The 19,449-nt window shown below is 42.0% G+C and overlaps 2 protein-coding genes across 3 annotated transcripts; both read right to left on the reverse strand.

Moving 5' to 3' along the window:
- Positions 1-387: 387 nt before the first annotated feature.
- Positions 388-7,810, reverse strand: spag6 (sperm associated antigen 6; the record flags this gene model as incomplete). Its single annotated transcript, XM_084566726.1, has 11 exons — positions 388-640; positions 969-1,114; positions 1,203-1,319; positions 1,628-1,819; positions 1,935-2,087; positions 2,174-2,347; positions 6,016-6,221; positions 6,417-6,600; positions 7,346-7,512; positions 7,605-7,700; positions 7,786-7,810. 11 exons carry the CDS (start codon positions 7,808-7,810, stop codon positions 577-579), a joined length of 1,524 nt encoding a protein of 507 aa, XP_084422852.1. The 3' UTR covers positions 388-576.
- Positions 7,811-9,629: 1,819 nt separating this feature from the next.
- Positions 9,630-19,285, reverse strand: bmi1a (bmi1 polycomb ring finger oncogene 1a). Of its 2 annotated transcripts, none has more exons than XM_084566518.1 (10): positions 18,915-19,285; positions 15,164-15,298; positions 14,830-14,926; positions 14,246-14,301; positions 13,594-13,641; positions 13,332-13,449; positions 12,619-12,658; positions 12,338-12,436; positions 12,109-12,189; positions 9,630-10,962 (listed from the first exon to the last, which is right to left on the reverse strand). In XM_084566518.1, the coding sequence occupies exons 2-10, from the start codon at positions 15,273-15,275 to the stop codon at positions 10,537-10,539; spliced, it is 1,077 nt and encodes a 358-aa protein (XP_084422644.1). In that variant the 5' UTR covers positions 15,276-15,298; positions 18,915-19,285; the 3' UTR covers positions 9,630-10,536. The 2 variants fall into 2 exon arrangements, with proteins under 2 accessions (XP_084422644.1, XP_084422645.1); XM_084566519.1 differs by having other exon boundaries at positions 13,332-13,440; positions 18,915-19,283.
- Positions 19,286-19,449: the final 164 nt, after the last annotated feature.

The raw sequence follows: 19,449 nt of genomic DNA on the forward strand, positions 1-19,449 counted from the left end.
ATTACACAACTTTTTAAAAAAAAAAAACGAACAGCGAAATTAACCCCACCTTTTACTGGAGATTTGTCTGTTTCCTGACATGAAACCGGTGGAATGAAAAGATTGATGTGTCTGTGCCGGAGCCCGGTCTTAAACAAGAGGTCTCGGATTTAAATCCATGTGTCAGCAAGCATCCAGTCTCATGACAGGTCTAATTCCCCACCACCTGCTGCTCTGTCACTGAACCTGACCTCTGACCTCCCCATGGTGAGCTCAAGAAAAAGGGAAAAAAAAAAAAAAAACTTTCCAGCACCGAGAAATCCCAAACTGGTTGTGAGTTTGCTGTCAGAGAGCTGTTGTTTCGATAATAAAGTTATCCCATCCCTCAAGAGTAAGAGAAGAATATTTAAAGGTGACTCTTATTTCAGATGCTGACCTTTATTATATGCGCGATCTCTGGCCGCCTACAGGATGCTCTTACGGCTACTACAAATGTGTGTTTAAATGTGCAAAAGAAAAAAAAAAGTAAAAGTAGTTTTGATAAAATAGCATGTATAAGGCACATTTTACATTTTAATGTTGGAGCAGGGTGTGATGTCAGGCCGGCTGGTAGTTCTCTAACCGCTGCAACAAGACCTCCGAGTATCCAGGTGAGTAGTACCTAAACCAAGAAACACACACGTAAACACGCTGACAATATTTTATCATGGAGAATGTTTTTGTCTCGATTATCATTTAGTTTTTCTTCTTAAATTCACATTTCTTATCCACTTATTAAAAGCCTTAGATTACTATGAAACTATGAAAATGGGCTGCACAGTATCACAAAAGCTGTAGGCCAGCAGCTAGAAGGATGAGATGGGAAGGAAATGATTCCAACAGAGTCGGCAGCATCTGATTCCAGGTAGTAAATGCTCATGTGATCCGAGTCACAAGGTTTAGATGTCATCGTATGCCGCAGCAAGTGTGTGAAGGACAAAGGGCCGCACCTGACTATCTCCTCGGGGAAGCAGCTGTTGATGGCGTTGATGTGCTCCTGCAGCGGAGACCCCGGCTCGGCCTCGATCTCCTGCACTTTCTTCAGCCCCCCGCTGGTCACGAACAGACGGCGAGCCTTGCTGTCGTGAGGCAGCACCTTTTGAGGGGAGGGTAGGACAGGGCGTGATGCAGATGCAAAACTGACATTTATTGAGACTGTGATCCCCACCTGCTGGTCGACTCACCTTGCTGAACTGGCAGACCACGTGTTTGAGGATGTTGCTGGGAGCTTCGTAGAGGAGGGGCTCCAGGGCTGGCAGGTGGGTGCACTTCAGCAGGACGCTCTTCAGAGCCTTCTTACTCTGGAAAGAAGAGGGCACAAAGGAATTGAATATGTCATTAAAGCATAAAAAAGAATAAATGTCACGCTGTTTCCACTTGACTCTGCTTTTTGCTTTAACTTGACCTTTGATCACATCTAAGATCATTCAGGTATATGGCTTAAAACTGTTTCTGTGTGATACCATCTTCTACTGCCCTGCAGGAGCCTACTAAAATTAATTTTCATTACTGAGTTATATGTGATTTAATTATAGTAAAAAAATCTCTAGAGCAAAAATAAAGTGAAAAAGTTTTTCGGTCTCTGTGTGAACTGAGCTGCAGCTCTTACTTTGGCCTGCATGTCCTCTGAGCTGCTGGCGTCCATGTAGAGCTGCAGCAGTTTGGGCAGCAGGTTGGCCGTGGCCACCGCCTTGGCGTGCTCGGGGGTGTGGTGTCCTATCTGGCCGATGGACCAGACTGCAGCCGCCTTGATGTGTTGCTCAGACTCCTCAGACAGACACAGGGCCAGCTGGGGCACCCCCTGCAGGACAGGAGGGCACACAGCAGAAGCAGGACTGATGCAGTTAATGTGACCTACATACCAGATGTCAAGGAATGTCCCTGGTTTAAGCTGCCACATGAAGAGATGTCAACACCTTAGAGAGAATGACGGCCATGGCAAGGTTTTCATTGTGAGCGGCCACGTATCCCAGCATCATGATCCCCGGGAGCCTCAGGTTTCCATTGCAATCGCTCAGGTAGTCGATGACTGCTGCCAGGCCGCCGCAGTTCACAATCAGCTGGGACAGCTGGAGAAAACACACATTACTCCCTATACATCTATATGCATTTATATGTGTGTGTGTGCCTACATGTATGAGTGTGCAGGCTGTACCTCTGGTGTGTGTTTTACCACCTCCCTCATCAGGGTGGTGACATTCTTCCTGACGTACTCGTCGGGATCTCTGAGGCAGGCCATTGCCGCAGGGAAGATCTCCGCCTCGACCACCATCTCTGCCAGGCTGACGGAGTGCTTGCTGATCTGGCTGAGGGCCGAGAAGACCTGCCTCTGGGTGGGGACAAGCAGAAGCATGGATATATCCAGAGATAATTCAATTTAATAAAAATAGATAATTCAATTTAATAAAAAATTATTGCTTCAAAATGAAGCACAGATGCTAAAACATCATAGCTCCTCTGTTTCTGAAGTTACACATTTATACCAACGGTGATTTAACAAAACAAATGGTTGTTAAAAAATGCCTTTAAATTAGTAATTTAATTTATCAAGGAGTCGTTACACTTTTTGCACAAATTCTTCCACAAACATCCAGTGTGGCATTCAGGGTCTGTAAAATATCACCAACAGGTTTTACATTGTTCATACATAAGGTTTGCCTCCCAAAAAAGAAATTTCTCTAAATACAACAGAATATTTTGTTTTAAAGAAGGTTTGATATTCAAGATAAAGAAATCTTCTTTATCTGGAAGAGAAAATAATACTTTCAGAGAAAAAAACTAAACAAAATTTACAATTTACAGTTAAATAGCTGAAGAAAGAATATCATATGAATGAACCTCTACACTGATTCATTTTTTTTTCAGTATTATTGACATAATCTATTAATTATTGTTCTTTATTTGAACAAGGTTTTGAAATGAATTTTACACATTAAAAAAAAGAAAAGAAAAGATCACACATAAAAACAACGGAAAACGAAATTTGCCATGTTTTAATAACCAACATTACGTCAGTTAAAAAAATCATTAAAGTCAGGTCTTGAATCTGATCACTCCATATTTAAAGGCCTTAGGAATAAAGTAATAGGGCAACTTAGGAAAGCTAAAGCAAACTTTTTCCTTGATAATATAGTACAAGCTAAAGTTAACACCAAATTGCTTTGGAAAATTATAGATCAACTCTCAGGAAAAGTCAACTCTATGAGTGCACCTTTACAACTTAGAGTTGATGACATCATTCAGGATGACTCCTGAATGATTGCTAACAGGTTTAATGATTATTTTATAAATTGTGTCATAGAGCTGGGTAGTAATCCTACAGAAATCCAGCTTCCTATTCTTTTAACCAATAAAACGCTGACCTTTAATTACACAACACCACCACCAACATTATAAACCACCCACTGGAGGACTAGTGTAGTCCTCTAGTGTACTAAAAACAGCTATTGTAACTCCCATCTCCGAATCGGGTGACAAACAGGAAGTCAGTAATTATAGACCCATCAGTATACTTCCTGCTGACTCAAAAGTGATTGAAAAGGTGGTTGCTGAGCAATTGCTAGCCCACCTAAATTCTGAAAACCTATTACATCCTATGCAGTTTGGTTTTAGAACAAATCATTCAACTGAAACAGCATGTTGTTACTTTACTGAAGTCATTAAGTCCAGTCTTGACAAGGGAGGGTTGTTGGGCACTGTATTTTTAGATCTGCGTAAGACATTTGACACTTTAACCACTCTGTGCTTCTCTCTAAGCTCATGCAATTCAATCTGTCCACAAATGTGTTAAACTGGTTTGAGTCTTATTTATCTGACCGCTCTCAGTGTGTTCGGATAAAAGACAGAATATCGCCACTAAGAGCCTGTGCTATGGGGGTACCACAAGGCTCCGTCTTGGGGCCGGTATTGTTCAGTACCTACATCAATGATCTTCCATCTATCTGCGATGGTGCGGAAATCTTGATGTATGCTGACGACACGGTCCTTTACGTACATGATACATAGACCCCAAAAAAAGTTGCTGCTAAACTGACAGCCACCGTGCACAGAGTCTCAGAGTGGCTTACGAAGTCGTGCCTTACACTTAACAATGAGAAAACTGTTACTATGTTTTTGTTTTGTTTTTTATAAAAAACGCAGACAAAGCACTTTTCCGCACGTTTATGTGAATGGAAAGGAATTATAAAATTGACCCAACACTTGGCTTTTTAATATGTTTTTTTAAAGCTATGTCACACATTGAAATACAGCCTAGCTAATTTTAGATTTATTAGAAACACCTTAACAGATGCATCTAAGATATACCTTAATGCACTGTTTTTTTCATATCTCCACTACTGTATGCCAGTATGATAACAGGAAAATAAGACTGCTCTGAAACCAATTACATCGATTCACAAACAAGCTATTAAAATCTTAGACAAAAAACCACTCGAGTTAAAGCAGCACTAAAGAAGTTTTCCTCTTCGGTCCCCCTACTGGTTGGAAGTGTAATTGTCCATTACTTCCGTTGTAAATAAGTTAGCCTACTGCATCCTACTGTCGCAGGCACGTTATTCGTTTATGCAGAACCGGCTTTGGAAACAATCAACGATATCGAAGGATGTCCAGTGACAAGGTAGAGTATGTTGCATGATTTTACGAAAGTATGATGTATTGCAACATTAGAATGAAGTAAAACAAAATAATGACATTGCTTGCTATTTTTATTTCTGTGTGAAACTGTAAATTTGAAACGGCAGATTAGCAATAGCCAGATAGGTTTACATAAGGATGAAAAATAAAGAAACGTATTGCCCAACAGTTTAGCATGTAATAGCCATTTGCATTGTCTGTGAAAATCTTGTGAATGTTGTTGAAAAAAGTTTCAGAGACCGTTGTGAACTAAGAATCAACAACTTTGGGAACGATCAAACATTTGGGGTTATTTTTGCAGTTATTGTCTTAGCTTGCAGTGATAGTTACAGCGATATTTAGCTTAGCGATAGTTACGTACAATAGCGAACACCTTAGCTAACATGAGCCATAGCGATAGTTACATATATATTAGCACAATAGCTAACGCCTTAGCTAAGATGAGCCGATAAAATAATTGACAATGTATTGAACACCGATGCACACTGTTTGAAAAAAAGATTACCGGTATTACAAGTCCAGCAGCAGCAGCAAAGCCAAGTCGCCATCCGTCTTGCATTTTGTTGCCTCCTTCAGCTCCTTCAGCTCTCGCCAACGAGTATGAGCCGGTCCGATATTCACTCTCGTTTTAGCTCTTTCTTTATCATGCTCTCGTTTTCTTTTCTTCGCCTCATCGGACACTACACTCCTCCTTTTCTTTGCAGGCTCTGTCATGAAGCTGGTATCTTCCACACACCTGCTGAGTGTTCTCTCACTGATCTGATTCACTCTCTCACTGATTTGAGCCTCAACCTACCGGCTTTTGTAGCCGCGTTGCCGTAAAGCAGGTCAAATTTGTAGTCTTTTTAGAACTACAAAAACGCTACCCGACGAAGCAAAGTTACATAGTGCGGTTACAGCCAATAGAGGGCCGCAAAGCGAATACAGAATTGGCTTTCACCCGGTTTTGAGGTGATAAATCACTGAAACTATTTTTGAAACATTATTTTAAGGTACTAAAAACTCTTTAGTGTTGCTTTAATACTTGTGTGTCTATACTTCTGTGATAATGCTGTGTATTGTTTTTTTATTATTATTACAGTATATTCCAGTATCCTACCTACCCAGGGACTGCAGATGGAAATTAGTTATTTGCCAAATCTGGTACAGTGTATCTTCTCCCTTTTTTAGTGATTAGTGCATTTTGTACATGGTCCCTGTTATAAAAAAACTAAATAAACAAAAAAAAATAAATCTGAAAATAATAAATTATTTCTGTAATGTAACAGAATATGTAAAGAGGCTGATCTTTCTCTGATTCATGCTGCTGTTGTGCATCACAGCCTTTGGTTAAAGCAACAGTTATCCTGAATCAGGCCTCACCTTGAGCTTGGCGTCTGGGCTGAGGATCATCTGTGCCAGGTGTGCGATGGCGCCGGTGTTCACCACGGTCTGGGCCAGCTCAGGCATGTGTTTGGAGATGTCACTGAGGGTGGAGGCAGCGATGCGTTTGAGGGCCATCTCAGGCTCCTGGAGACTCAGCACCAGCAGGGGGACGGCACCAGCGTCCACCACCGACTGAGACAGAGCTGAAAGAGGCAGAGGTGGGAAAGACAAACGCACTAAGGTGAAGGAGGGGTGTGCGCAAATCCTGGTGTGTCCACTTTTAAATGTTTCATTCATTATGCTGTTTCCAAATGCAAAGAATAAACTGATAAAAAAATAAGTTTCTCCAAAGAAAATAAAGAAATAGGTTAATGGAAATCAGAGCATGTCCTCCTTACATGCGTTGTGTCGTGCGATGTAGCCCAGAGCCCAGGCAGCAGCCTCCTTCACCCCAGGGTCAAACTCCTCGAGGCAGAGAACCAGAGCGTCCACCCCGCCGCAGGACACCACAGCCTGGGACAGCTCAGGCGAGTGTTTGGCTACTGCACGCAGCACAAACGCCGCCGCCTTCTTATAGAACCTCTGCACACACACACACACAGACACATTAGTTTTCTACGTCCTATTAAACTCACTGATTTCAGGTAAATAAGTTATTGATCTAATGAAGTATTCAGCATCCCATATAGTTTAGAGTTTCCCTGTAAATGATCTTAAAATATAGTTGTATAGATGTTAAGATTTTTGTCTGTTCCTCTTTGCCAGAATATGGTATTAGATGTAACATCTAGTTTCACTATTAAAATCAAGATCTTACAAAGTTCACATAAACTTATATCATGAAGTCTCGTGCTGATGAACATGCCTTTATTTTTTAAATATTAAAAAGGTCTTCAGGATCCCAAACAGATGGTGTGTGCGTGCTGGCAAGAAAGGCAAAGCCACTTCAAACATTGTGATTTATTTTTTCTTCTTCTCTTTCTGAAGGTTTCAGTAGAGATCCCAATTTTCAGATTGAGTTATTCCCCTTTAATAACTAGGACCTTCCACTCTGAGCTCCTTAGTGGGCCGAGAGAGAAAGAAGGGAAAACAAAGGCCTGGTTGCTCTCATGGTAAAGGGCTCTTAGGTTTTGAAGTAGCCCCCGGGCGAGCTGCCAAGTTAGCCCAGCACACATTCTCTTATTCAGGGGGCTGACCCGGAGGTCCTCCAGGGTGGCAGCCTCTGACTGTCTCTTTCCTCTCTTTCTCACACGCCAGCCTCCAGAGGGTGGAGGGCGACATTGCAACTGGAAAACCGCTGCGAAGAATATGTCCAGAGGATGCTTACGTTGTGCGAGGCCAGAGAATGGACCAGCTGGGGCAGGATGTCCTCCTTCACCACGGCCTCAGCCAGGTCGTCGCTGTGGTCTGCCAGGCGGCCCAGAGCCAGAGCTGCTGTCTGCTGGATGCTGGGGACCGAGTCCAGCATCAGGGGACGCAGCAGGGACATCACGCCTGCAGCATAGACGAGGAGAGAAAAGGTGAGTGATGGAGTTTGTCAACAGTGGGAAATGGCATTTGAAGCAGGCTGCCTTCTAGTTTCTCACCTGTATTTTGAAGGATTTCTATATTTTGAGGTCGGGCTGCCAGATCTGCAACAGTTTGCACAAACTGCATCCGGGATTTCTGGTACTGCTCAAAAACTGCACAGAGAGCACAGACAGACAGTAAAACAACTTTTCACTATAGCTTTCTTCCTTATGCATCAGAACAGCTCAAGAATCTCACCTTGAATGATCTGCCGTTGACTCATTGTGGCTCTAATCTTCTCTAAGATTGCTTAAAAACTCTGAATCACTTGAGTCAGCTAAAGAAAGTGTTGGTTTTATCGCCGGATTCAATGCAGCGCTCGTCTGGGTTTGCCAGGTAGTGTTGTTGTTAAAGTGTTGCCGCGGCAACAGGCAGGAAGCAGAATGGCTCCTGAAGATCGTCTATTAACACGACGGGCCACTCGGGTATTCTCTGATCCGCTGGCACCTCTCAAGGAAATATTCACAGAGTGAGAGCTCCTGCGGGTTTTCACATCTCTGCTCTCTGTTCCCGCTAAAAGGCAACCGCTGAAACGGCGCACACTTTCTCCACTGATCAAGATTCAAAGGAAAACAGAAGAGAGAAATCTAAGTGGCTGAAAAAAGAGAAGACGCGGGTTGACGCGGACACGAGCTGATGTGGAAGTTGAACCTCTCGAAATAAACTACGTTTTTATTTTTTTCCCCCTGTGTCCTCAGCTGACCTGCCTGCACCAGCTCCTGTTATTTTATGACGCTCTTTGTAAACTTCGTTTAAAAAAAGAGACATGAGGACTCAGTAGCCTACATTTTACTGTTGTCGTTAGAAAATACTCCTGAAATCTGACCAACCAGCTAAGATAAAATGCTCAATTGAATAAAAAATAAATTAAAAAAGTGTATTTAGAAATACAAAAACAACGCTTTATAATTTACCCAATTAAAAGACGGAGTGAAATATATTTTAGACCGAGTGGATAAAAGAAAGAGACTGCCATTTTTTTAAAGCTTATTGCTAAGTTCACAAATTATTTCTGCATCAAGTAACATCAAAAATATATATTTTTTAAATGTATGCCTTTAATGGAAACACGTTTCTTGTAAATTCTGATCATCATTTTCTATGTCTATTTTTAATTTATTTTCCCACTAACAGTAAATGGAAGTTTCGTTCGGTGTTACAGCAGATAATTGACCACATTAAGTTAAATTATCACTCGGTTATTCCTTAAATAAGGCGTAATTATGTTGTATTAAATGGAAATTAGTACAATTTTCGTTTTATTTCTTTATGTTATGCGGTGACGTAGCTGTGCTGTGTTTCAAAATAAAATGCCAACCCTTATATAGGAGTATAATATGGTTTATTCTTCCATCTGTTCACCACAGAATGATATAGGCGTTAATCCTGGTGCCAGTCTAATTAATAATCGAGGTCAAATCAGTTTATAGATTTGATGAAGAAATCTTTGGGATTTTTAAAAAAAATTCCAATTAACGGAATAATAATTAAAAAAAAAATCTAATATTCGCAAAAATAATAAATATATTTGATTATTAGATTTTGTTTTTGCTTCAATAGCCTGATTTTAGAATTATTTTGGGGGGGAAAAAAACGAAAAAGCGACAAGCCTAAAACGTTGAGAAAAAAAAATATATATAGCAATTTAAAAAAAAAAAAAAAAAAAAAAATCAGTGGTTGCGTCGCAGGAAAAAAAAATAACAAAATAAATGAAATTAATTTTCTATTAAATGCGCTGCATTTTCGGTGTAGTAAGATCCACCTACTTGTGTGGCAAATCAATAGCAAAAAAAAATAAACGAATTAATAAATACGGCTTCTATCTTAAGTGAATGCGTTCAGAAACTTGATTTGATTACGGGCCAGATCTCCTCCTCCTCCTCCTTAACCGAGTTATCTGCGGATTCAGACAGACATCTGGCGCTTTGCACCGTCTGCTCATTTGAATTATTCCTTTATTTGGTTTTGTTAATGAAGACAAAAAAAAAGTGCGACAAACAGATGATCCTCCGAAAAACAATCAGACTTCATCCGTATAAGTGTAAAATGTTTTTATTTAGATGTTTTATACTGTGCAACAGTAACAATACAATAAGTTGTCCATACAATCGAGCGATACAAATACGGAAAACAGAGACATCAAAAACATCTGTCATTGAGCATGAAATGAAGCTGAACAGGAGCCAGGGTCGTTCCCTCGGATTCAGAAAACAACCATCATCGCTGATTAAATATGCATTTTTGTTTCTATGTACAAGCGGATTCTCTAAAATGGCGCATAAAGACGTGGTGGATCCGATTCCACTGCAGCTACAAGAAAGGTTTTATTTTCCAGTAAAAAGGCAAAGTAAAGTAGATTTATTTCCCCTGGGGGGTTTTCTTTTCTGTTTTTTTTTTTTTTTTTTTGTATGAGGACAGCGCAATACAAGCTTTTTTTTTTTTTTTTTACCTTTCAGTGGAACATTAAAAAAATATCCAAATGAGACTTTTGTGGGACAAACAACTCTCTTTCAGAAAATTAAAAAAAAAAATATCATGAGCATGCTTGAACGGAGCTTCAAAATATCCCAACACATTTGAAATAATCATGGTGAAAGACGTAAAACAAAACACCTTCAGTCACTTCTGGAAAATAAAATAAAGATGTAGCTTTAAATGGGGATATAAATCCTTTCCAACTTTTTTTATTATTATTACTTCTCCCTCAAAGTCTGCTTTCAAAGTCCCACGCCACCCTACTTCCTTCCTCATTCATTTTATTTTGAAATGTCTCCGCTTCCACTACGTTTAAACTTACAAATGATGCCATAGTATTTATAACAACATATGGAGAGAGAGAGAGAAAGAGAGAGAAACTACACAGTGGAACTACGTTGGCATGAAAACGTTATTAGCTGAGCGGGAGTCTGGCGTTGGCTGGGTCCGGTAATAAGGCTCCGGGGCCCCGCGTCATCCGGAGGAGGTCGCCGAGCCGTTCAGAGCAACCTTCCGGGGTTTGCCGCTGCTGCCGCCACTGTTGCTGCTGCTGCTGCTGAACTGAGTAAAAGGTCGGGTAGAGGCAGGAGTAGGGGTAGAGGCAGGAGTAGGGGTCGGGGTCGTGGCGGCGGTGGCGGTGGCGGCGGCGGCGGCGGGGGTTCCGTTGACGCTGTTGGGGCCTTGTGGGAGCTGAGGGTGAGGGGACTGCGCAGGCGTGCCGGGGCTCGGCAGCGACGAGGACGTGGACGGAGCCCCGGCGGGACTTCCGGCTTTGTCGCTGGCAGAGTCGCTCTCTGGACCGGATCTGCTCGCGCTGTTCTGCCCTTCCTGCTGCGCGTGGGTCACCTTCATCTTCTTACAGTTGGGTCTTACCCGGTACTTCAGCGGCAACGGGCCGTTCTACGGAGGAGGGTGGAATAAAAAGAAATTATTACTATTATAAAACAAGAATGCCATGTATTCCTCCAGCCTTAACAGACACAGAACAACTCTCTCATGAGAAAAAACTTTTAAACGTCCTAAATATACTAATTTAACACTCTAGTTAAAATAAATTCATTCTAATGTAACACCCCTGCAATAAATCCCACTTTATGAACGTTATAATGTTCAGTTTATGCTGAAACCGTGTCAGAAAAGGTGGTGATTGAACAGTGTGGTCATTCTGGAGGATGTAGTTTGTGGTGCTGTTAAACTGGAATGAATTAAACACTTAATTAAACAGTGTTTCTATTATCTAGCCTAGCCCACTAGACTAAAATGTTGAATTGTATCGTGTTATTTTGACAAGCACATTTTAAACGGCAGCCTCCAGAATGAAAACACAGTTGAGTCAACAGCTTTCTCAGTTATTTTAAACTAATGCTGAACACCATAAAGCTATGAAGCGTGGTTATAGGGCAGGACTGTTATATTATACTAGTGTACTTAATGAACTGGCAAGTAATAGTCTGCAGGACAGATGCAGCAAGTATCCCTTGTTTATTTATTTATTTGGAAATAAAATAACCAGGTCAGTTTTATTTTTTCATTCCTCACAAAATAATCCCAATTTAAGAGCCAAATTTTCCAAAATTATGGAACTCATTCCAAACTGAGCAAGAATTGTGAAGAATTGAAAATTAAATACACCAACTAACTCACAGACACGTGCATTCTCTTTGGATTGTTAAACCATTGCAGATAAACAACATGCAGCATTTTCTAGGTGTTTAATTACAGACGTAGCAAACAAAAGTAAATTTAAAATGCAATAGTTTAAATATCATCACTGAAGCGTGAAGCCTCTCCAGTCCTAGATTTTGGTATTTTTGTTCCCACTACATTCATTTTAAACTTTAAAATATTACACCGTGCAACAATTTACAAACCATTTATTGCATTGTGTTAAATTTCAACTCCTGGTTATGCAGACAAGCCTGAATATTTAAGGTAGGAGTCCTTTCACGCATTGCAAGTTACGGCTAATACGCTTAAACATATGGACATTTAGAATTCGGCACAAGCGGCTCAACAACCGTAATTTGTCTAAAAGTGATCTCTTACCCTTCTCCAGGTGTAGATATATGCTATATCCATTAACGTGTAGTAATCTTTCAGAGGTTCATCTTCATACATGACTTCAACCTAGAGAGAAAAACAAGTCCTCAGTTCATACAGAGCTAACTTTAGACGGGTTTTCTACTATCTTTACATTTAATTCAAATTTGAAGGTAAATATCAAGGCACTGCAAATTCATATCCATGCATCAGTGAAATAAATAATTAAACAAACCTGGTAGAGGTTTGGGATGTCCATTTTGCTGCGTAGAAATTTCCTCAAATGCATGACTGTCATGGCTGCCGGACACTGCAGGTACCTCTTGTTAGCCACCTGCAGATTAAATAAAGTATTACAAAATCACACATTTGCATAAAAAGAACATCCACATGCAATGACTAATAGGAAGCTACAGCAGAAAATAATATTTCACAGTGTTCCTTCGCTGCTCCTTTATACAAGCCGGCTAAATGTTTCCTAATAAATAATGACACAAGGGAAGGTGGTGCAATCACCTGATCTTTAGACGGCTTCTCCTCGGCTGCGACTCCCAGTCTGCGCAGAATAAACATGAGAAAAATATTAGCAACGCTCCAAGTCTGTCTGTAGGTTTACCCTGCACAAAACCTAAAATAAGAAATTAATAAAACGCATGGAAAATCAGCTGCTTCATTTATTTTTATCTTAAAAGACTTACTGAAAGGACAAAATGCAAATACAGTGGTTAAGATTCATGTCTGTGTAGTGCTGAATGGAAATCAGGAAGTGTGTCAGCGTCACAGCAAATATTAAAATAAACTAAAATGTTGTTGGCACAGTTTCATAAAGGTGAAACACAGATAATATTCCAAAATTATATATGTGATAAAATCAAATTTTTACCCTGACAAAACTCCGGCCATGAATGCAAATATGTCTGTGTATTATATCATATTGTAGACTGTGCTAAGCTGATTTATGGTGATACAGTCAAACTAAAACATTAGATAACTTCCTAATTTCTACTGGATTTGACCATTTTAAATGCCATGTGCCTTACCCGAGACAGTAAATCTTTAAAATCAAAACATGACAACTGTAGTGTAGCTAATATTTTTAAAGGTACTAATGAAGACAACATTTCTTAAAACAAACCCCGTAATTGGAATTCCATTTAAGTTTTCCTGTCTGTCGAGAGCAATTTCCCCCAAATGGGTCGACTCGAACCCACTTTGGAAAACAAACCCACCTGCTCTGATCAAAGAACTCAATGGAGAGACTGATGATCTCGTCGTCTGTGATTATTCTCTTGTCTTCGTCTGCAACCTCCCCACGGTCCTCATTTGATCCGTTTGAAGCTGTGGGGGCAGAAACCACACACGCACACCCACGAGCTACAGTGAATATGATTTGTGGTAGAAACTGTGCTGCGTTAAATGAATCCGTTGTTTCACGTGGACAGGGATTTCAATATAGATACGGATGATATCAGCATGCGCTCTCTGACTCACCATCCACAGGGTGTTCCGCATAGAAGTCTCTCCTCCTCTTCATTTCATCTGAGACATTGAGAAAGACAAGACATTACACTTCTGCGCTTCGTTTCGTTTCTCACAAATACATAATTTTAGGCCTGAATGAAGTGGATTTATTTATCAATTCTGTCAGACTAGTGGTAAAGATGTGATTTGACATATGTGATAATGTTACATATATTGATTACTACAATAGAGTAAAAAAAAAAAAAAAGGCGAATCATTTTTTCTACCACATAAGAAAGTAATGTATGAGATTTGACAATAATGTCCTATTTTGTGTTTTTGTTTAATCAACTTGCACTGTATCATGACACAAAAACAGAAACAACCAGATGTGAGAATAACAACAGCAGAGGTCGTCTCAGTTCACCACAGCACTGCATTTTTAATTTGACTTTATCAAATGACACCTTTAAAACCCAGAGCTATAAACGTACACGTTTCAACGTGTCCTTGAGATTAAATTGAGTGTATTTGTTCTCATTCTGACTCAGCGTCTTTGCAGAAGCGCCGGGCAGGTTCAGTTTTGAGTGGCTGTGGACGAAACGACTAAAGGAACAGAAAGCTGGAGGAGAACGTCCGCTCACGGGTTGACTCAAACCGATAGAGAGCTTGTGAATCTTACTTTTGAAGAGGCCCGGGACCAGTTTATACACAATGTCCTGTAGGGTTTTGTCAGATCTAGAGAGAGAGAGAGAGAGCGGAGATGAGAAACTTTGGTCAGACAGTGAGACACAGCTCAGTAACTGAAAATAGATACAGCTGGTTCGGGCTGGAAGAGAAAATAAAAAGAGAGCTTGTGCCTGAAAGTGTACTTCAAGATGTGTTCTGAAATTATAATTCTTCACAATTCTGCTCACAAATATATTATGTGAACAGTCTATAGGCGATGATGTTTGCTTTTTTTTTTTTTATAAATGAATCAGCTATTCAATGGGGAAATCCACAAGGGGCAAGAAACAGGAAACAAAGAACATTCAAACTATTGACTTAGCTTCTTGACATTACAAATGCATCAAAATATATTCTTTACAGAGAACGTAAATGCGATTCAAGACACTGACAGATTGCTTACACCAAAGAAAAAAACAAAACAAACGTGCGTGCCCCCAAATAAAATCTGTATTTATAACAAAGGAAACAGAGCAACACAGAAATATACAGAAATATACAAAATGGCAAGAAACATTATAAGACACAAAATCTCACCTAATGTTGAGCAGTGGCTTGGTTTTGTGCACTTGTACATCACAGATGGGACAAAATTTGCTGGTTTCCAAGTAGCGCACGATACACATCTTGCAAACTGCAAACCCAGAGACAGAGGGAAAAAAAAACGTGTCATTATCAGATGTCATCTGAGAGGATATCCTGAATAATAGGCAAACCTCCGGTTTAGTTCAAAGACTCTCTGTCGAGGAAGAATCTCTTTAGCATTAAGAAACATTAGGATTGTAGCTGCGGATGGTTTTAAACCCCTAGTGCCTGTGCAGGGGAACACTCGCTGTGTGTTAAAGTGTGCAGAAATCCAAAGTTTGCTCACATGAGTGAAGACATTCGATGATGGTGGTCGCGTCTATGAAGTATCCTCCGCACAGGACGCACATGAGGTGAGGGTTGAGCTCAGTGATCTTTATCCTGGTCGTTCGATGCATGTTGGGAGACAGGAACCACAATCCTGCGTGGGGAAAAAAAAGGAAACACGAGTCAAAAAACAGAACAGTGCATGCAAACCAGGCGATCAGAGAGAGGCATCAGAGAGCCGCAGGTTTTTGTGACAAAGCGCATGTCGGACCATTTGGAAAAAAAGCTGCTGTTTGTTTGACTGCGTTAAAGCAACACCATCTTTTATGCTAATCCAAAACTAACCAAAGGGGAACGGCTTCTCGGTGGCAGATTGATAGGCGGCAGCGCCGCAGTCACCTGACCGGGGCGCAGTGAATAATCATAAATCAATCACTTCCACTGAGATCGATGGAGCTCCTCGCTCCATCCTGAATCAACAGCGTTCAACACATGGCGGCATCAGAGGAACGGCTCAGGTCTAACGATCAGAGGCGAGCTCTGATCAAAAGGTTGCAAAAAATAAAAAATAAAAATAAATAAAAACCAGCAACTGCACAGAGAAATTCTGATTCCATAACTCTAACTTTAAAAAATCGGACAGGTTGGTGCAACTAAGCGTTCATAACTGAGTCCACTTTAGATTTAGATTAGACAGAAAATGACAGAAAACTATGAGAAACATGCTGAAATTAAAATAAATCCGATCAACCCAGAATCTAAACATTTAATACAGTGAAAGTATTTGCGTCTCGCATTAAAACTGATTTAGTTGTTTAATCATTCTGCCCAATCTGAGACACTTCGGTGGCTCGAATATTAACCGCGGGTCTGTGACATGAAGGGGTGAGTGTAGGTGAAAGGGGGATGATACGAGGAACCCACTCATTGCGTCAGGTGTGCCACACAGGCTGTGGGGAAACCTGAGCGTTTCTATGGCAACTCCTTTTGCTTTTTCTCCCACATGGCTGGTGGCCAGTGACCAGAACCAAGGCAGGATGTCTGAACCAAAACAACAGCAAGGCGAGCTGTCGGTGTGCAGAGCGGGAACGAGGAGGGACCGAGTCTCCCTCTCTCTCCCTCCGTCCCTCCGCGCACACACAGACAGCCGCTGGACTGCCAGGCTGCCGACAGCACGGCTGCCATTTTGTAGAGGAAAAAAAAAGCCCGTATCGGTTCAACGGGCTGTGGGGGTTTCCTTCGAAAAGGGGGGCAAATAAAGCGCCTGTCGTACACGTTTACACGAGCCTCGCAGATCTTCGTGGACCACGGAGAGGGGTGCGATGTGTCCAACTCGCAGAACGATCTCAGCTTTGTTCTGTTTCGCTTTGCGCCGTGTGTGTGTGTGTGTTTTTTTTTTTCTCATGCGCGATAATCAGCACCGTGCAGCACCAACATGGCCAGACAGCAGCGACTGCGCCGAAGTTGAAGCGCACACTGGATCATACTATTTTATTCTGCGCCATTTTCAACGAAAGTAGCAAACAGTGCTTTTATTTAACACCAGCACGGAATATACTTGGCGTCTACGGCCATTTAACTTTACTGAGATGAACCAGAAGAGCTCAAGCTCAAGAACTCCGATGCCAAAGTCTCCTGGTTTTACACGCTATTCAATATTTATGTGCCATGACGCAAATTTATCATTTAACACAGGAAAAATAATGTTGCAGATCGGCAGCTTATTAGAAGTTGTGTTATAATAACTATTGAGGCAGCCATTGCAGTCACTTGTAGGAATAAAAAAAAAAAAAATCCAGTTCTAAAAAGTCTGCATAGCTTGGACTTGAGGAGGTGACCCTCTTGAAGCGCTGGATGACAGCCAGCCCGTCCAGCTCTGAACCCACACTGTTACTTTTCGGAGCCACAGTCGGCACCGTGCCCGAGTCCCGGCATGGTTTCAATGCCCCAACCGACCTCTCCTGGCCGCCTCTGAACAAGACCACTGCTGGCAAGTTTGGACAGCGACTCTGTTCAAAGGATGCCTCACACACGGGCAGTGATGGATAATGTCTACATGTATGCAGGGAGCTTGTTGCGCCATTAATCGATTGACTGGTGTTTGGACAACTGCTGGCCCCTGTGTCCTGTGGGAGCTGCGTTCCCACTTTATAAGCCACGGACTCGATCGCTTCAAAAAATAAAATAAAATAAAAAAATCCAAGTCATTTACAGCGGGAACGAATATCGTTAAGTGGAAGCAACCAGCTCGAGATTCCTGCCACAAATTCAGCTGTGCAGACGAGATGCGACGCGCAATCTCGTCCTCTTTTGTTAAGATGAAAACTGGATAAATTTGGAGAAGGCTCTGGTTAATTGTGAACATCTACTGAAGCTTTAGTTCCCAACATTAAATGAAAACATTTCCCTCGATTCTTGAAGAGACCAGGAGTCCTGCCCTCCTCATTTACTCCCAAACGAGACCAGTTCCTCTTGTAAAGATTGCCCTTAACACTCAGATCAACAGCAGCTGGAAATAACCCAGTTAAAATCGGCCATGGGTGAAAAAACAAGGAGAGAAGATAACCACTGTCACTCAGCTTAGAAAAATAGTGTTTGAAATATCTGCAGGTTCCCAACTGAACACATGAATGAGGCTTATTTAAGACAATGCAAAGGAATGACTCATATTCAGTTTACTGAGTGGTTTCTCGCTGTGACCAATCCACTGTGTTATCACTTCTCTTCACAGATCTGCGAGGCTGACAAACTGCAAAACCCAAGCAGGGGGAAGGCGTATTAATTTTAGCCCATTAACCACACACAGGGTCACACCAGCCTACAGGAGTAAAATGACAATTTCACCCGTCAAGAGAGGAAACCCTCACTGCGTCACCAGATCTACAGCCACGCCGTGTGCCAGCGTTCAGCCACGTAAAGGGGGAAATATTGAAATCCACCATGAGCATAAATGTCACCAAACAAGCAGACCATGCTGGTATTAGCTCGTGTGAATTTACGTCAAATTGTCGACGCTTTGGCTGCTTGGTGAGACACAATCGTCCCTTTTGTGTCCTGGCCGACCTGTCGCCAATATATACATATTTTTAAAATTTCACAATAAAACCCAACTGTCCTTCTTAATCAATATAATCAAACACCAAACCATAAACAACCACGCTGCATGTTCAACCGTGACCCAGTGTTTACCCAGCAGCCGTCATGAAACATTTATGCACAAATGAGTCGGTTTGCCTCCTCGTCACGTCCATGGGTGCAATCCAAGTTAAGTTAATAAATCCAACGTTCGGTCATATTCGCCAAAATCCAACACTGCACTCGGTTCGCAACACCCAAAACATCCCAACTCTATAAAATGAACGCGCTGTGTGGAAATATGGGCGCAGGAGGACCGTTTGGAGCACTTGCTGCTGTTAACATCTCAGTCAACACAGCCTGGTTCGCCACAGATCTCCCACTTTACATAAATCCAAACGACGCATTGCCAAAGCAGACCGTGATCAACTTATACGGACAGATTACCGAACGCTAGACGAAGCTGCGGTGCGGGTTTGTGGGTCTTAATTGGCGTTTATAGCCGAGAGGGGAACCTCTTTTGCGGAAAAAGTGGTGCGCAGACACACACGGAGCTCCACGTCGGTGATCGCTGCAGCCACCGTTGAAAGCTCCACATCCACCGCTGGATCGGTACGTAGAAAAACACAAAAGCGCCGACCCCAAACCTCGCCCTCTGCCCCCGTTAGTTAGAGACGATATCGAATGAGACGTACCTGGAGGCTCGGCTGGGAATCGGTGGGTCTTGACGCGAATAGACAATGAAAGTTGGGAGGCGATCAGCAGTAAATGAATAGGAGCCGAGCCGCCATCTTGAAGCAGGCTGCAGACGCTGTCAGTGGCGGAGAGCGCACGGCGGACCGGAGCGCATTTCAGATGTGCGAATAAAACTCCTCGTTTCCTCGCCGCCTGCGCGCTCGGTGCGTATCCGATCCTCGGCGTCAACAGATCCGGGTCCTCGGGCTTCGGCTCGGGAGGTCTCCCACTTCGGCACCGATAACTTTGCCTCCAAAATATCCGCTTCGCCCTCAGTAAAATGCAGCAGTGTGTGTGTGCTCAGTGGAAACTGACACCGTCCCCAAAATGGCTTGTAGTTCGACCGCCCCGCTTTGGTCACGTGGTCCCGTTGCTTAAGGGTGCCTAGGAATTACTGTCGGTGTACGCTGTTTCTCCTAATCTGCCTCACATCATACAAAATAACAGAAAATACACACATGTTCGCGTGAAGATGTTTCTTAACAAGTAAATCTC

This window comes from Chelon labrosus (assembly GCF_963514085.1).
Source record: "Chelon labrosus genome assembly, chromosome: 18".
Taxonomy (NCBI): Eukaryota; Metazoa; Chordata; class Actinopteri; order Mugiliformes; family Mugilidae; genus Chelon; species Chelon labrosus.